The following is a 19,656-nucleotide window of genomic DNA, read 5'->3' as shown; positions in this document are numbered from 1 at the left end:
CATCTCTCAAGTATACATGGAACATTTTCCAGAATGGATCATATGTCATGACATAATTTAAGTCTCAATAGATTTAACAAGACTACAGACTGTCTTCTCCGACTACAGCAGGAAAAAGTTGGAAGTTAGAAATTACTAACTGCAGCATTGTTCTTCTTTTCAAAATTATTTTGGCTCTTGAGGTTCTTTCAGTTTCATATGAATTTTAAGATTATAATACTTTTAAAGGTAAATACAGGGCCAATGTTTCTGTGTGTTGGATTTGGCAATATGTTCTTTAGGGGGGTCGCAAGGAAGCAAGAGGCACAGAGAGAGAGTGAGAGAGAGAGAGAGAGAGAGAAAGAGAGAGATAGAGAGAGAAAGAGAGAAGTAGGTCTCACCTGAAGCAGGGCTGGAGCTTACCTGATGTGGGATTGGAACTCATGAACTGTCATGTGACTTGAGCAAAAGTCAGATGCTTATTGACTGAGGCACCCAGGTGCTCTGGCTCTGTTGCACATGAAATGAAAATTTAAAAATAGACAAATTGGGCTTAATGAAAATTTAAAAACTTTTGTGCATCAAAGACAATACTAATAGAGTCAAAGAGCAATACATGGAATGAGAGAAAAGATATATATCCAAAAAAGGATTAAAATCCAGAATACACAGAGAATTGCTAAAACTTAACAATAAAAGAATGAACCACCAGATTACAAATTAAACCAAAGATCTGAACAGACATTTTTCTAAAGAAACATGCAGGTGAAATGCATTCATGAAATGAAATTACTAATGTTGAGCATGAAAAGATTCTCAACATTAGTAATTACTAGGGAAATAAAAATCAAAACTACCACAAATTATCAACTCACACCCATTAGAATGGCCACTGTAAAAACAAACCCCCCAAATCCCACCAACCAAAACATAGCAAGTTTTGGCAAGAATGAGGAGAAATTGTAAACACTGGTACATTGTAGGCTGGGATGTAAAGTGATGCAGCCACTGTGGAAAACAGAACAGAGTTTCCTCAAAACTTAAAAATAGAATTATCTTATGAACCAATAACTCACTTCTTAGTTATATCCCAAAAATTGAAAACAGGAATTCAAGGAAATCTTTGTACAATGATGCTTATAGCACTGTTACTCACAATAGTTAAAATGTGGAAGTAACCCACATCCTTTAATGAACAAATGAATAAGAAAAAAGTGGAATATAAAAAATTTGAATATTTTTCAATCTTAAAAAAGAGGGAAATTCAATGCAATTAAGAATATTGTGCTAAATGAAATAAGCCAGTGACAACAACACAAACTGTATACTTTTGCTTATATGAAGTACTTAATTAAAATCATAGACATAGAAAGTAGAATAGTGGTTTCTTGGGTGAAGGAGAAATGGAAGATATTAATATAAAGAGAGCTTCACTTATGCAACATGAAATATTATAAAGATAGAAGGTGGTTGTGTTTTATAACATTGTGAATATATTTAATGTGACTGAATTTTATAGTTACAAGTGTTTAAAATGGCAAGTTTTAAGTTATGCATAGTTATCACAATTATAAAAGTTAGAAAAAAACATAAAAACAACAACAAAAAAGAGTTAAGATTTTCCAGAAAGACAAAAATTAGGGAAATTTTAAATTGTATACCTGCTGTTAGAAGGAAAGAAATGGTAAAAGAGTACTTGTTAGAAAAGGACACTAGACAGTTAATTGAAAGCTATATAATAAAATAACATCAGTAAACGTACCTCCATATGAAATATAAAGAATGTTATTGTATTTTTGGCTTACAGTTTTTTATTTTTTTCTTAAATGATTTAAAAGACAAATGCAAAAAATGCCTATTTTTATGGGCACAGAATGTATAAAGATGTAATTTATGACAATATCAACATTAAGAGAAAATGGAGCTATCTCGTGACAAAGTTGCTTTTATTTTGTATTTTGAACATTGAAACCTAAGTTGATTTTAATTCAAATTTATTGTTATGAAGTTAAAATTTTAATTTTAATGCCTAGGATAACCACTAAAACAAACCTAAAATATTTGGAAAAATAAGCAAATGGGGAATCAAAATCATAAACCAGGGGGCACGTGAGGGGTTCAGTTGGTTAAGCCTCTGACACTTGGTTTCAGCTCAGGTCATGATCTCATGGTTCATGAAATCCAGCCCTGAGTCCCGCTGTGTGCTTAGTGCTCACTGACATTCTCTCTCTCCCTCTCTGTCTGCTACTCCCCTATATTCTCTCTCAAAGTAAATAAATAACATTAAAATGATAAACCAAAAAACTGAATTAATTATGGAATAATACAGTAATAGAATAATTAAAGTGCAAATGTATATATACAGCATACAAAAAACAAATAGCAAAATTACTAAAGTAAACTTCCTTTTAGTAATTACTTTAAATAAAATGAATCAAGATATCCAAGTAAAAGATAGATAAATGTAATGTAATCCCACTCTTTCCTCTTTATGAAAGACTAACTTTATTTTTTTTAATATATCATCAAATTGGCTACCATATAACACCTAGTGCTCATCCCAGGTGCCCTCCTCAACGTACATCACTCAATTTCCCCTCCCCCACTGCCTATCAACCCTGTTTGTTCTCTGTATTTAAGAGTCTCTTAGTTTGCTTCCCTCTGTTTGTAACTTTTTTTCCCCTTTCCCTTCCCCCATGGTCTTTTGTTAAGGTTCTCAGGACCCACATATGAGTAAAAACATATGGTACTTGTCTTTCTCTGACAAATATACCTTCCAGTTCCATCCTTCCAGTTCCAGAAACATAATACCTTCCAGTTCCATCCACGTTGTTGCACATGGCATGATTCCATTCTTTCTCATTGCCAAGTAGTACTCCATTGTATATATAAACCACAACTTCTTTATCCATTCATCAGTTGATGGACATTTAGGCTCTTTCCATAATTTGGCTATCGTTGAAAGTGCTGCTATAAACATTGGGGTACAAGTGCCCCTATGCATCAGCACTCCTCTATCCCTTGGGTAAATTCCTAGCAGTGCTATTGCTGGATCATAGGGTAGTTCTATTTTTAATTTTTTAAGGAACCTCCACACTGTTTTCCACAGCAGCTGCACCAGTTTGCATTCCCGCCCGCAGGGCAAGAGGGTTCCCGTTTCTCCACATCCTCTCCAACATCTATAGTCTCCCGATTTGTTCATTTTAGCCACTCTGACCGGTGTGAGGTATTATATCTCAGTGTGGTTTTGATTTGTATTTCCCTGATGAGGAGAGACGTTGAGCATCTTTTCATGTGTCTGTTAGCCATCTAAATGTCTTCTTTGGAAAACTGTCTATTCATCTCTTCTCGTTTCTTCACTGGATTATTTGTTTTTTGGGTGTGGAGTTTGGTGACTTCTTTATACATTTTGGACACTAGCCCTTATAAAAGACTAACTTTAGACTCAAAGAGCATTAGGTGAAAAAATGAAAAAATAAATTTCATCAAATAGTATCCAGAGGGTGAGGATAATTATATTAATATGAGAATAGAAAATATAAATCAGAAGAGAAATAAATAAATAATAAATAAATAAATAATAAAGAAAGAAAGAAAAACAATAGAGAAAATCAACAAAACCAAAAGTTGATTCTTTGAAACAAATTAATAAAATTGTAAAACTTTATAGTGTTAACCTAGACAATAGTCAAAATTATTTATTTAAAAATATTAATTTTACCAGAAAATTGAGTTGATTCAGTAATAGCAGAGAATTCAGGACATGCAAGCTATGGCAAAACTATGGGCAACTACAACAAAACAAAGGAAAGAAACTTTGTTTTATGGAGAAGGAGGAAGTTGGGAGGGGTAGTTCTGAACAAAAGTCAACTGGATAAAAGCAAGAGTTCAGGGTGTTGACAGTATCAGTAACTGGCTAAGTTGTAAAGTTGGTCAATTTGTTGCATGGATTCAACATACATTTTCTCTGTCAGGGTCTCTACTGAATGATTGTTTCCTCCTTGAGGATTCTTCTGATGGTTTTCTTCCTGTAACTCATGATGAATGGTATCATTGACAGCACCCCCACTTCTGGCCTCCCCTTTGGGCCTCCCTATTCCATTTTACAAGGTTTCCCTTTACAAATTTCAACACTAGTACAGAACAAACACAAATTAAAAATAAGAGGCTTTATTCTTCCTGTGGAAAATAAAGAAAGAGACTTCTTCCTTCTCTATTTTCTTACTTTAGAAAATTTATAATTATGACCTCTGTCCTCTCTTTGAAATGTATATATACCTTTTGAAAACTAGACAGAAGTTTTGGCAACTTTATAACCTGTAATGTTTTTTGTAGGAACCATTTATCTGAAATGTAGGAACCATTTATTTGAAATAATGTCAAGGGACATTATGTCAATTTGAATTTGAATGTCAAGGGAGATAGCATTCTTATCTCCCAGTTCCTGAGGGAGATCCTAATTTGGTAAGTGCTTTCCTCCAACTTGCAAAAGATAAAAGGTTTGCTCTGTCATAAAGGCAAGAGGTTTATTCTTATTCCAGATGAAGCCTAGCTAACCCATATGGTTGCCCTAACTATCACATTTAAATGAATTGTGACAAATGGTACTGTAAAGTCATCTTGCTTGAGGACTAGTTGTTGTTGTCTTGAAAATATGTGATAGGTTATTTCCACTTGGCTACCTGAAAGGGTAAGATTTCCTTCTGCCTTTATAACTCTTTCCTTCTGTCTTTATAACAGATTTCCCATGATGAGCATCATATTCTGGTTTAATGACAATTCAGTATTGAAGTGGATTTCTTTCTTGACTACTTCTGTGGTGTTAACTTTTTTTTTTTAATTTTTTTAACCTTTATTTATTTTTTGGAGACACAGAGAGACAGAGCATGAATGGGGAAGGGTCAGAGAGAGGGAGTCACAGAATCTGAAACAGGCTCCAGGCTCTGAGCTGTCGTCACAGAGCCCGATGTGGGGCTCGAACTCACAGACCGTGAGATCAGGACCTGAGCTGAAGTCGGATGCTCAACCGACTGAGCCACCCAGGCGCTCCTGTGGTGTCAACTTTGAAGATAAAACTGCCTGTTATCTAACCAGCAAAGTCATGTTTATTTAGGAATAGAGGAGGATTGCAATTCAAGCAAGTAAGCTGTGGCAACACCATAGGCAAGTCTGGAACACTGACTAGAGGGACTTTCTTTCTTACAGCAAGCAGGCTTTGGAAAGACTGTTGTGAACAAAAAATTCACTTGACTACACTGGGACTTGAACATATAGTGCCTTCTCATTGGCTGGGCTGTTACTGTCTCATTGGCTGAGCTATTGCTGCAGGATGAGAAAAAAACTATTTTTCTCCCCCTAGGATAGTGAAATAATAGTTAAAATAGTATTGACTTGGAAGGTCCCTGTTGGGTACTTATTGCAATTGATGATTAATGGCAGGGCACAGGAGCTCCCTCTCTGGCTTCCTAAATCCATATTACTGAGATTTTCCTTTATTTTCTCAATAGAGGATATATCTGGGTTGGGATATGATCTTGTCTTAAATTATATTTCCCCAACATTAGATTGAAAGGAAAAAAAGAAGACACAAGTTACTTAAATTCATCAACAAAAGTTGGAATATTACTACTGACCTTCATAAATTAGGTAGGATTATTTTCATTTTCATTTCAAAATAAAATAAAACAATTACGAGAGTACATGAACAATTGTATACCCACAAATTACAAAACCTAGATCAAATAAATTTCTGAATAACATAGACTACCAAAACTGTTTCATAAAGAAATAGAAAATCTGAATAGATACACAAGGTAAAAGTGAATCAGTAGTAAACTTCCCCAAAAGTAAAGACCAGGATCAGATAGCTCTACTTGGTGATTGGTGAATCTAAGTTTACTAGATAGGTGAATTCTACCAGTCATTGAAAAAATGGAAGAGGAAATATGACATTACCCATTCCATGAAGTGAGCATTTTCTTGATTGCAATACCAAGAAAGACAGGGTAGAAAGAAAACTACAGGGTAATATCTGCTATCAATATGGATGCAGATATTCTAAACAAAACAGTATCAACATATTAAATGATTATTACCACAATCAAGTGGAATTTATCATAGGATAATATCATAGGATAATTTATCATACGATAAATGCATAGGCATTTCAGGTATATAGTTAAGTTTCTATTTGTTAGCTTCACGGTCTGAGTTTAAGTTTTCCCTTTCTTCTTTCCTATTTTTATCTACCATTTAGTACCTCTCAGATATTGTGCTGTTGGTCAAGGTGAGAAATAGCCATAGTGTCTGTCCTAATAAGGTTTTTAATGAGACAAGGAAGACAAATATTGAAAAAGTTTTTTAATGCATGGATAGTGATTATTTCAACTGTATTACATAGTTGAAATTACTAAAAGTCTAGGTCTTAAATGCTATCACCACCTGTAACAGTTATGTTTAGTGACAGAGGTGTTAGGTCATGTTGTGGTGATAATCATATTCCAATATATAAACATCTCAAAGCATTTACACGATATTGTTTAAATTTACACAAATTTGTAGTACAATTATATCTCAAATTTAAAAAGAGAGAGTAGTAAGAAGAATACTGCACAAAGGGTGTCTTGCCTTTCCTAAGTACTCCACAATAGATGAGCATGAAAATACCGTTAAATTTTAGGTAAGAGTTAATGTGTCAGTAACGTGTTAAACCCTGAGATACAAAGTCAGAAAGCAGCCCACTCTGGATGAGTCAGCAGTGGAGCTTGCTTAAAACATCTTTAGGTAAAACCCAGAGTCTGGCGTGCTCACTCCTTGATTCCTCTTTTCAGCTGCCGGTCCCCGCCTCTACAGGATTCAAACTGCTTGTTTTGAACTCTACCCAAGGTCCTCCTCACCAAGAAGTCAGCAAACTACGCCTGCGCAGTAAAACGAAGTTGTTGGGGGGCGAGGTGTGGGCCTGGCGGAGGCACGGAAAAACTACGTCAACAGCCCTAACCCCTTTGGCTGACCGCGCAGCCGCACTGTTGAGGCATCTCTGCGGTGGTTGGTCCAAATAACTGTCAGTCACTTTCAGGCTGCTGGCCATCCCGCACGGCCGTCCGAGTAGTTGCTGCGCCACCGCCACCGGGAAGAGGTTGGAACCGCTTAGACTTGGCAGTCGGCACCATGCCCAAGAATAAAGGTAATCCGCGGATAGCCAGACCAAAGTTCTCCCTGACCCCTGTCTTCGGCCTAGACTTGACACCAGGCCCCAGTGACCATTTTTCCTTTCCACTTGACCTGGCCCTGCAGGGTAGCTGGGACGCTCTTCGCGAGTACAGTTCGGTTACTTCGGGCTGTAGCCGAAGCTATTTATGTAGGGCCTTCAGCGAGAGAAAGTGAGCTTTTCCGACGGCTTCGCGTGAGAGGGACCGCGGAGTCTGAGGGATTTGGGGGGGGGGGGGGCGACTTCCTTGGAGGTTAAGTGTTTCCTAAGCTGGACTTTTTTGTTCTTTACGGGACTGTACAAGAGAGGGTCTTAATTTTAAAGGATGATTCCTGCTTTTGTGACTCCAGATGTTCTTCATGACTTTCTTTGGGGACAGTTCATTATTTTTGAAGATAGTACCTCTTCTAAACAGTAGGTGAAACCGTGATGCCTATGTGGGTTCATCTATAGGGGTTTACTTTTTCTCAACCCTTCACGGTTTGACGCTCTTTTCCAGAAGACATTTTAACATGATTTACCAAAGTTTTGCGCCTTTGTTTCCTGTAACAAAGTAGAAGTAAAGGTTTCTATCTGCCCTTATTCTGAGGCAAACCTTTCGCAGGTTATCAGATTTAAGAATAAGTGTGTTTTGAATTGACAAAGTGGGAGGCCTAACCTGCATAAAACAGAATATTTGAGGTGTGGAACACCTTTGCTTTTCTAGGAAAGTAGTTTTGATGCGTTGTAAGAATGCATAAGATAGTGAATCCAGATGGATTAAGAAATTATTGAAACCCATCCACCTTTTGCCATAAGACAGAAAAATGTGACACTCCCTCTTAGGGAAGGGTTGGGTGCATTGAACAAGATTAATATGTAACACAATGGTCAAGGACCACATTTTAAAGTTCTGTTTGGATTGTGAATTTTTGTTTCACACTGTTCCCAAGGGTCCCTAATTAATAATACAGCCCTTTTCCTACCTATTGGAAATGATTGCTCGTGTGCTTTATGTTCTGGAATGGGTATAAAATACTATGAAAAATGCCTTCACTATTTAATAGAAAGCCTCAAAGAAAGAAAGTTAATACGATACTCAGATATGTTCAACTTTAGTCAAAGCAAAAATTGAAAAATATAGTTAACTGAAGTTTTAAATTTTTAACAAAACAAATGAATACTTTTTTGTATTTTTTAACATTTGTATTGTTTAACAAAAGCAAATGAATACTTTTTTGCTTATGGGAGTATAAATTACTGTAGCTCATCAGAAGGTTAAGAAAATGCATGCATTAATCGGGAGAAATTGTAGAAAAATCTTCAACATAATTTAAAAAGTGAAACATTAGAGGTATTTAAAGTAAGGAATTAACTATACTGTATCATTAAAATGTTCATCCCAGTGCATGGTTATCCATTGTTGACAAAGATTAAAATAGGTTATGCAAGTGAATGTATGGGATCCTGTTTCTATTTGGAAAGCATAGACAATAAAATGTTAGTAGTTCTCTCTAAGAAGGGAGATTTTTTCCTGTGTATTCTTATGTCAGAAAAATACACAAATGTCAGAGAAGGGTCGCAGTTTATTATATGTTAATTTGGTAATGACTAAAAAGGAACCTTTGGGAAATTAAAAGCGTAACTGTTTAGGCAACCAAATACATAAATTTTTAAAGATCTTGGAATTCTGTTAATGTTGTAGTGGTATTTGTTTAAATTAAAAATTTTTTCTCTAAGTGATTTTATGAAGTTTATAAGCCTTATTTTAGCTTGTTTCATAGTATAGTATAAAATATTATATAGATTATGACACTTAATATTTTATTCACTTTTTAAATCAATTAGGTAAAGGAGGTAAAAACAGGCGTAGGGGTAAGAATGAGAATGAATCTGAAAAAAGAGAATTGGTGTTTAAAGAGGATGGACAAGGTAACACTTTTTAACTTATTAACATTTTTAAAAATGTGAATTTCAGTCTAACCTGAAAAAGGATCCTAGCATTTTGCTTTTCCTCATTTATAGTACTGTACCCCACCTCTCCCGCATTTGTCTATTAAATAACCAATTCTAATCTAGTTCTGCAAAGAGGATTAATTGCTGGCATTTCTGTAAATGCAGGGTTTTTTTTGTTTGTTTTTTTGTTTTGTGAAGAACATGTTATAACTGTGAGAATTTTATGGTTTAGAGCAAACTAAGCCTAGAGTATTATTAATAAAAATGTCATACTTTAGTGTAAGAAGTGAGCAATGTTATGCTTTATTCAGTAGACCGTGGATATTTTTGAGGAATATATCCTGACTTTTGGGCCCTCTGTTTTTAGTGATGCTAGCATGTTATGTAAAGTGTAATAAAACTGAATAATTGATGAACTCTTTCGGAATAAGGATACAAAAGATACAAAATATGAGCTAGAATATTTCTGGAATGGTCCCCCCCCCCCCCCCATTTAAAGAAAAAAAGTTAAACCCTCATAAATATTGGATAGGAGTATAACTTCAATCCAGTTTTACCTACATTCACTGGTTTTTAATATTCTCTGCTTATATGTTTTCTGTATGTGTTTACATTTTTTCATAAAGTTTTAAACTTTTTTAGACATCTAATTCCATATTTAGACTTCAGCCCTAAATACATCAGCATTTATCTCCTAAGAACATATTATTTTGTCATAATTACAGAATTATCACAAGAAATTTAACTTTAACATTTATCCTGTTATAAAACAGACTTAAGTCATGAAAATGAAAAGTACAGCAAGAAATATAATCATTAGAAACAAAACCAAAAAAATTATAGTGTTCTCCAATTCTGTCTAGTGCTGTCCACTATATTAGCCACTAGCCATATGTGGCTATATTTAAATGAAGTGAAATTCAAATTTTGAATTACTCTGTTCAATTTGATTTGTAATGTTCACATCAACAGGAAAACTTCTATTGAATGATTCTGATTTACTGTATAATATATACTCACATTTCTTGAATTGTTTCAATAATTTCCAGCACTTTCTAACAAAACCGTGGAGTTATTCATGCTATCGCAACCTACTAGAAAGTCACTATTTTTATTGTATATATAAAATCTGTTTTCTGTCCAAAATCAGTTACTTTGCCTTCGTCTTTGTTACTTCCATTAGGAGTTTGTTTTCAGGGCCAATTTTCTCATTTTCTTCCTGTTTTTTCTTGTTTTTCTCATGTTGAGGAACTGGAGACTCATTGCATAACTTCAGTTAGTGTAATCAGTTTGTTGGTATAATTATAAATTAGTCCAGGCTCTCCTTAGTATGGACTTTAGTAGTATGAAGATTTTTATAGTAATTATTTTTTTCCTTCTCACTCTTGCTTCACTTTTGTTGTTTAAATCTAGGAGAGATTGCTCCATACTGACTAGTGCTCTTATCTTACCAGTATTTTCTAGTGACAGTTGAATAAGATGGCTTCTTAAAGACACTTGGTTTTGTAACTATTTTAAACATTTGGCATTTTTTCTTGGAACATCATCCTTGTAATAAGAACTTCAGGATGATCAAGTTATTAAAAAGTAAACAAAAATTTATTAATAACTAACCTACTGTTTTTTACTACTGAAGTTTCTGAAGGAAAGGGGAGCCAAATGTGAGAAACTGATAAGCCAGGATTATGATGTTCATTGTAGAATGAGCAAGTTTGATGTCTAAATGTAGAACATCCAGTCATGAAGATAGAGAAGATTTACTCAAAATGGGTAGATGATTAAAATGTTCATAATAAACAGCATGTCATGGAAAAGGCATTTATGACTTTAGATAATTTATTCTGTAGGTTTTTACTTACTCTAAAAATAAGGTGGTAAAGTAGATAAGCATAGCTGAAGAGGCTATAGAAATTGTTTGAAAAATGTGTATTTTAGTTTGCTTGAGTATGAATAAAATACATCAGATATATTAATGTCTGTTAGATGTGTTAGGATATCACCTTGAAAGAACTCTTTCATGGTAGAATATTTAAACTTTTTGTTGATCAAGGCTTAATCCTTTAAAAAAAATTTAGTTTGATCCAAGTCTAGCAGTAAAATGGTCACTTGTGTGCTAATTTCAGTTGTTACATTTTAACAAAAATTGAACAGTACCTAATACTCTTCCCCCCCCCCCCCCCCCCCCCCCCCCCCCCGCAAAGAGTATGCTCAGGTAATTAAAATGTTGGGAAATGGACGATTAGAAGCTATGTGTTTTGATGGTGTGAAGAGATTATGTCATATCAGAGGAAAACTGAGAAAAAAGGTAGGTGTGGAGATTTGGATCACTTTAATACTTTGCTTTTAAAAAAAATGGCTCTACTTTAGATACATATGGGTCAAGCAACTTATTTTTGTCAGTTCCTTAAGATTTCAAAGTATAATTTTTTAGATGACATTGTAATTAAGTAAAATTAGATCCTTGATAAACTTATAGAAGATTTTATATACAAAGAGTTACCTGTTTCTTCTATATTGTCTGCCAGAAATACTCTGATTGTACTATTGAAAAAACAATCAGATCCAATGTACAAAACAAATGGCCTATACTCTTAAAAATATGTTATACCAGGAAAGAAAGAAAAAAGCTGGATAATTGTTTTAACATTAAAGAAAACTGAAGAGACTGCTAATTATGTATAGTGCATATTCCTTTGACTAGATTTTAGCTTGGGAAAAACATGAGGGAAGTTTGAAGTTGGACAATGTTAAATAATAGTGTTTAATTCCTCATCATATAATTCAGGCATATTTATTAATCATGTTGGTTAAAAAATCCTTCATCCCTGATTTTATGATTTAAAACAGTTTTCTTTGTTGTGTTAATACATTGTTTTACAAATAAATGGTGGGTGTAGAGCCTATATTTATTTATATATGGTGACAGAAGGACTATTAATGTGGATGGCTGATTTTCTTATATTTTGAATAACTGAACACCATTGGAGTAGTTTCTGATTAAAAACTCATAATTTTCATGATACAAATGATTATTCCTTTAAAATCTTTAAACTCTAGACTACTTGAAATAAAATTATTAATATTTTAACATCCTAAGTTTGAAAATTTGAAACTAACTCAACTTTAATGTAGTTTTTTCCTAGTATACTATAGCTACATGTAACTAGAATAACTTTAGTTTCATAAGTATGTTTATTTATACAAATAATCATGAATGTATATGTTGTTGTTTTTCCCTAATTCTTAATAGAAACTTTTTTCCAAACTGGGTGAATTTTTTTTGTGGGAAGAACTGTTTGGCATTCTTTATATTACTTGTTTTTGATTAAATATAGTGTGCAGTAAATTTTCTTTTTAATAGGTTTGGATAAATACCTCAGACATTATATTGGTGGGTCTTCGAGACTATCAGGTAACAAATATGCTTAAATTGTATTGTGTCCTTGTATTTAATAAGTCATAAATGTTTAGAAGATACAATATAGACATGTTTGATTGGTTCTAGCCAGTTATGCCTGCTCACCATTGAATCATCAAAATTTATTACCAGCCAGTTGTGTTCAGGACATTAGTATTTTCCTAATTCAGAATAATTCCCATGTATGTTAATGAAACATGTATATTATGAGAAGACTGGTTGGTTCAATATTCTTTATGTATAGTTTTTATTTTAAATGTAATATGCTATAAATACTCTTTTAAGTTTGGATAAATACCAAAGATTATTCTGTTCTCATTTGTTTAAAGGCCAGTTATATTCTCGGCATTATACTAGGTATGTCATGTGTTATGGTTTCCAAATACCAGCCTGTGAAATACTGATGTGAAATGAAAAGATATGCAGAGATTGTATGGTTTTTCTTGTGAAGCTAAATTGTGAGCTTCCCTTTTTAAGTATATTTTTAAAATTACCTTTTCTGAAATAAGAGTGATAGTATACATATGGTGGGGTTTTACTAGGGGTAAAATTTTTCTTGTCAAAACAAAAATTTAATACTGTTCTGTTGGGATCCCATCATCAATTTGGTTTTGTTTGTTTGTTGTTTTGTTTTGTTTTTAAATTTAAAGGTCTTGAAATCCATGTCTGAGGAGCCCTATTATAGGGGAAGCATCTGATAAACCTTTACTTTCCAAAAGGCTTAGTCTAATTGTGGGAGGAAATGTAGTTAGTAGTTACAGTGCAAACTTATATAAGTATATGCTATAAATTTGATAATGAGAACTTACAAAAGAACATAATAGTTGCTGTCTATAATCTCAGCTTTTTGACTATGCACAGGCTGACTCTGTAGCCCTTGAGCTTTCTAGCTGTTGAAACTCACGATGCTATATTTTTAATCAAATTGTGAGTGATTTCGTTCTGTCATTGTGAAGAGTTTTTGTATATATCTTTTAGATCTAGTTTTATTATATTTGTCTTTTGTTTTCCTTGTTGATCTTTTGTACAATTCTGTTCATTGTAGAAAGAGGCATATTGAAGTCAGTTCTACTTTGCATGTCTAGAATTTCCATTAAGAAAATAACCTATTGCTATTGACTTTTTTGTTTAGTGAGACATTCTCATGATTTCTTTAAATTTTTAGACATGGTTTCTTTAAACATATATCTATAAGCTGAGGTAAAGTGTTAAATTCAACTTCTGGACTTATTCAACAGTTTGTGTTGACTATTTATGGGTCACAGTTCACTGTTTTTTATGTGGATCTCATAATATTTTTTTTTCAAAACTAGAAATTGCAAATACAGTGTAGCAAGATAGGAGATCGGATTTCCTTTCCCAGAGTTTGTTCTTGCTGTTTTTTGTTCATTTAAATATCTTTTCTGCACTAATGTTGTATAGTCTGCATTTTTTTCTTACATGTGCATGTTAAATGATTAGCTTTGTGGACAGTTCATGTTTGGAATGAGGTTTAATTAAAACCAATAAGCCTTCCAGGCTTTGTATATAGACTCTACATTTGGGGGCCTACAATCAACATTCAGACAATTGACAACTCTGATTTAGTCTTTTTTCATACTTGTCCGTAATTTCAGGGTCAATCAAAGCTGGGTGATTGGGACTTTCTCAGGTTTATCTTGAGAATGTGTATGGACACAGATGCACACATGCACACACACGCACACACGGAGCTCTGAGCATGTACTTGTTGTGTTTCTCAGGAATATGTTGGACTTTTCAACTGTCTTACAGCTATCTACTGCCAGAGTTTTTCCTTTTAAAGTTATTGGTCTTTTGGTTTTGTTTGCCTTGACTGTTACCAGTTAGCCATTATGATGTTGTAAAATTGCTAGATTACTTTTTAATAAAAGCCCCCAGGGTAAAAATAATAGTGAATGAAGTCTTGATAATATAAAATAAAGAAAAGCCCTACAAGTCATAATTTCCAGGAACTACCAGACAGTCCAAACACATTTTCTGTCTCTCCAGTTGCTGCTAGTATGGTGGTTTTCATGGCTACACATAATTGGGGGAAGGGATGGGAATGGAACAAGGTAAAACACTAAAAAATTTGTTTGTACTCTTTACCCATCTATAAACTCTCAGACTATTGCAAGCATTTGATAATTTGTGTATTCTGATAAAATGGATTTTGATAGTTTTTGCCAGTGTTCTCTGGTTTTATGAAGGAACAGATTCATTTCTGTGTCTCCCTGCCTCATTCCCACCTTTATTGAGATATAATTGATATGTAACATTGTGTAGGTTTCATGTATACGTGTGATGACTGGATACATTTATGTATTGCAAAATAATTCCCACTATAACATTAGTTAACACGTCTATTCTGTGATATAGTCACAGTTTTTTTGTGGTGAGAACGTTTAAGGTGTATTCTCTGAAAACAATTAAATGTATAATATGTTGTTAACTTTAGTCAACATGCTAAACATTAGATCACCAGAACTTACTCATTTTGTAAATGGGACTTTGCGTCCTTTGACCAACATCTTCTGAGTTCATCCAGACCCACAGCCTGGTGACCATCACTCTACTGTTTGTGCTTTCTGCTTTTTTTTGGAATCCGCATTTAGTAAGATCATACACTGTTTCTCTGTCTGGCTTATTTCACTTAGAGTAATGCCTGCAGTGTTCATCTGTGTTGTTAGAAATGGCAAGGATTTCCTTCTTTCTTGTGGCCGAATAATTTTCCTGTGTGTTTGTGTGCATGCACGCATGCGTGTGTGTGTGTGTGTGTGTGTGTGTGTGTGTGTGTGCCATCTTTATTCATCGGGTGATGGATAGATACTGTTTCTGTGTCTTGGCTATCATATACATGGGGTGCACATAACTCTTTGAAATCCTGTTTTTCATTTCATTTGGTTGTATATGTATAGAAGTGTGATTGCTGGATCATATGGAAGTTCCGTTTTTAAATTCTTTCCAGTACCTCCGTAGTGTTTTCATTAGTGGCTTTACCAATTTACATTCTCACCACCAGTACAAGGGTTTTTTCTTTTCTCTGCGTTTTGTCACCATTTATTACGTTTTTTTGGTAATCGCTGTTTTAACCAGTATGAAGTGACATTTCATTGTGGTTTTGATTTGCATCTTCAAGATATTGAGTACCTTTTCAATAGTATGAAGCTAATAATAATAGTGTTATTATTATAACGCTTATAATAACACTTGGGTATTATTATAACCAAGTGTTAGCCACTTGGTTATCTTTGAAAAATTGTCTATTCAAGAATCTTTGCCTGCATTCTAATATAAGATATGTGTGTGTGTGTGTGTGTGTGTGTGTGTGTGTGTGTGTGTGTGTGTGGTTTCTTTTTTCTCTTCGGAGTTGTTTATTTTGCATGTTAATTTCTTACCAGATCATTGGTTTGCAAATATTTTCTCCCATCCTGTAGGTTGGCTTTTCATTTCTGTTGAATATCTCCTTTGCTGTGCAGAAGTTTTTCAGTTTGAGGTAGTCCTAATGGATTTCGTTTATTGTCTTTTCCCTTTTTAAATATACTTTTGTTGCTTGTGCTTTTGGTGTCGTTAAAAAAATAATTGCCAAGCCCAATGTCAAGGAGCTTTTCCCTGTTTTCATTCATTAGTTTTATAATTTCAGGTCTTGTTTTTTTTTTATTCTGTGATCAATTTTGAGTTAATTTTTATGAGTGTTGTAAGAACGGACTCTAGTTTCATTATTTTCTGCATGTGAGTATCCAATTTTCCTGGTGCTATTTATTGAAGAGTCTGTTCTTAATTGAGAAATTAAGTGTTCTTGGTTCCCTTCTCAAATAGTAGTTGACTTGATATATGAAGATTTATTTCTAGGCTCTTCATTCTGTTATGTTGATCTATATGCTGTTTTAATGCTGGTACCATACTGTTTTTATTACTGTATTTTTCTGGTGCAGTTAAAATCAGGAAGTATGATGCCTGTAGCTTTGCTCTTTTTGAAGATTGCTGAGGCTATTTGTATTTGTTGCAGTTTTGTTTTAGGGTTTTTCTCTCTGTAAAGTAAATACCATTGGAATTTTGATAGAAATTACATTAAATCTATAGATTACTTTTGAACTATGAACAGTTTAACACTATTAACATTCCAATTCAGGAACCTGGAATATCTTTCCATTTATTTATGTGTGCAGTGTCTTTCATTAATATCTCACAGTTTTCAGTGTTTGCTATTTACAATATGGGTTAAATTTATTCTTTTTGTAAATCTTTTTTATTTAATACTTCTAAAAGTTTAATATTTTTATTAATGTTTATTTATTTTTGAGAGAGAGAGAGAGTATGCGAGCAGGGGAGGGACAGAGAAAGAGGGAGACACAGAATCCAAAGCAGGCTCCAGGCTCTGAGCTGTCAGCACAAAGCCCGACACAGGGCTTGAACCCACAAGCCATGAGACCATGACCTGAGCCAAAGTCAGATGCTCAATCTACTGAGCCACCCAGGTGCCCCAAAAGTTTAATTTTTTTTTAATGTTTCTCTTCTAGAGACAGACACAGCACAAGTGGGGAAAGGCAGAGAGACAGGGAGATGCAGAACCTGAATGAAGCAGGCTACAGGCTCTGAGCTTGTGATAACCATCAGGTTGAAAACTGATAGTTTTTCTATAGTTAAGAGTCTGTGCCTTCATTTGTCTCTCTCATTTCCCTTTAGACGTTCATTTTCTTTCTTAAATTCTACATGTATTGAAATAGTATGGTATTTGTCTTTCTGACATATTTCCCTTAGAATAATACTCTCTAGCTGCATCCACATCTTTGCAAATGGGGAGATTTCATTTTTATTTTAGGCCGAGTAATAGTCCATTGTATATATATATATACCATTTTTTATTGATTTATCAGTTAATGGATATTTTGACTCTCCATGAATTGCTGTTGTTGATAATGCTGCTATATCAACATTGGAGTTCATCTGCTCTTCGAATAGGCATTTTTGTTTCCTTTGGATAAATACCTAGTAGTGCAGTTGCTGTGTCATTGAGTATTACTGTTTTTTAATTTTTAGAGTTTTGTTGATTGTTTGCTTTGCAGAAGGTTTTTATCTTGATGAGGTCACAGTAATTCGTTTTTGCTTTTATATCCCTTGCTTCTAAGGACATGTCCAGTAAGGAGTTGCTGCGGTCATGGTGAAAGACATGCTGCTTTGTTCTTTTCTATGATTTTGATGGTTACTGTCTTACATGTGGGTCTTTCATCCATTTTGAATTTATTTTTGTGTATGGTGTAAGAAAGTGGTCCATTTCATTCTTGTGCATGTTGCTGTCCAGTTTTCTCAACACTGTTTGCTCAACACTAGTCAGCAAACACAACACTATTTGTCTTTTTTCCATTGGATACTTCCTGCTTTGTCAGTGATTGGTTGGCTGTATATTTGTGGGTCCATTTCTGGGTTCTCTATTCTGTTCCATTGATCTGTGTGTCTGTTTTTCTGCCAGTACCCTACTGTCTTGATGATTACAGCTTTGTAATAAAGCTTGAAGTCCGTAATTATAATACCTCCAGCTTTGGTATTTTATTTTCCAACGTTACGTTGGCTATTCAGGGTCTTTTCTGCTTTCATACACATTTTAGAATTGTTTGTTCTAGCTGTGTGAAGAATGCTGGATTGCATTGGATATGTAGATTGTTTGAGTAGTACAGACAGTTTAACAATATTTGTTCTTCCAATCCATGAGCATGGAATGTTTTCTAACCTTGTGTCTTGTATGGTTTTCAGCATACAGATCTTTTACTGCCATGGTTAGGATTATTCCTAGGTATGCTATGGTTTTAGGTGCAATTGTAAATGAGATCTATTCCTTGATTTCTTTTTTTGATGCTTCATTATTGATGTATAGAATGCAGCCAATTTTTGTGCATTGAGTTTATATCCCGTGACATTACTCAATTCACGTATCAGTTCTAACAGTTTTTTTGTGGAATCTTTCATGTTTTCCACAAAGAGTATCATCTCGTCTGTGAAGAGTGAAAGTTTGACATTTTCCTAACTTAGTTTGATGCCTTTTATTTCTTTTTGTTATAGAATTGCTGAGGCTAGAACTTCGAGTACTGTTTTCGACAATAAGAGAATGGATATCCTTGTCAGTTTGCTGACCTTAGGGGGAAAGCTCCCAGTATTTCCCCATTGAGTATGTAGTTTGCTGTGGGTCTTTCATATATGGCTTTTATAATGTTGAGGTATGTTCCTCCTACCCAACTTTCTTTGGTTTTTTTTTTTATCAAGAAAGGATGCTGGACTTTGTGAAATGCTTTTTCTGCAACTACTGAGAGGATCATATGATTGTTACCCTTTCTTCTTTTAATGTGATGTATTATATTGATTGATTTGTGAATATACCAGCCCTGCAGTGCAGTAATGAATTCCCCTTGATTGTGGTGAATAATTCTTGTAAATATACTATTGATTTGATTTGCTGGTATCTTGTTGAGTATTTGCATCCATGTTCATTAGGGATATTGGCCTGTAGTTTTTCCTTTTTAGTGGGGTCTTTGTCTGGTTTTGGAATCTAGGTAATGCTGGCCTTATAGAATGAGTTTGGAAGTAGTATTTCCATTTCTATTTTTGGAACAGCTTGAGAAGAATACGTAGTAACTCCTCTTTAAATATCTGTAGCGTTGCCCTGGGAAGCAGTTTGACACAGGACTCTTAATTTATTGGGAGATTTTTGATAACTGATTTAGTTACTATGCTGGTTATAGGTCTGTTCAAATTTTCGATTTCTTCCTGTTTCAGTTTTGATAGTTCATATGTTTGTAGGAATTTGTTCATTTCTTCCAGAGTGCCCAGTTTGTTGCACGATAATTGTTGGGCAATTTTGTTGGACAATATAATTTTTCATAGTATTCTCTTATAATTGTATTTGTGTGGTGTTGGTTGTGATCTCTCCTCTTTCATTTGTGCTTTTATCTATTGGATCCTTTCTCTTTGAGAAGTCTGGCTAGGGGTTTATCAATTTATTCTTAACAAAAAACAAGCTCTTGATTTCATTGATCTCTGCTTCTGTTTTGTTTTTGTTTGTTTCTAGATTGTTTACCTCTGCTTCAGTCTCTGTTATTTCGTTTCTTCTGCCAGCTTTAGGCTT

At 34.2% G+C, this 19,656-nt stretch overlaps 1 protein-coding gene across 19 annotated transcripts in view; it reads left to right on the top strand.

Moving 5' to 3' along the window:
• The first annotated feature begins 7,021 nt into the window (after positions 1-7,021).
• Positions 7,022-19,656, top strand: part of LOC145714947 (eukaryotic translation initiation factor 1A, X-chromosomal) — a 795,969-nt gene continuing 783,334 nt past the window's right edge. For 17 of the 19 annotated variants that reach the window (XR_014137081.1, XR_014137080.1, XR_014137079.1 and 14 more), the window contains exons 1-4: positions 7,033-7,162; positions 9,014-9,097; positions 11,323-11,426; positions 12,483-12,533. Coding sequence is in view for 9 of the 19 variants with exons in the window: in XM_081794506.1 (XP_081650632.1) it covers positions 7,147-7,162; positions 9,014-9,097; positions 11,323-11,426; positions 12,483-12,533 (255 nt within the window). In the remaining 10 variants the exon portion in view is untranslated. Of the gene's footprint in view, positions 7,163-9,013; positions 9,098-11,322; positions 11,427-12,482; positions 12,534-19,656 lie in introns of all 19 variants that reach the window. The other 2 variants (XM_081794503.1, XM_081794505.1) reach the window with 2 other exon arrangements.

The sequence above is a fragment of the Panthera onca genome, chromosome Y, assembly GCF_046562875.1.
Source record: "Panthera onca isolate mPanOnc1 chromosome Y, mPanOnc1 haplotype 2, whole genome shotgun sequence".
Lineage (NCBI taxonomy): Eukaryota > Metazoa > Chordata > Mammalia > Carnivora > Felidae > Panthera > Panthera onca.
This window is presented reverse-complemented; position numbering and strand designations above follow the sequence as displayed.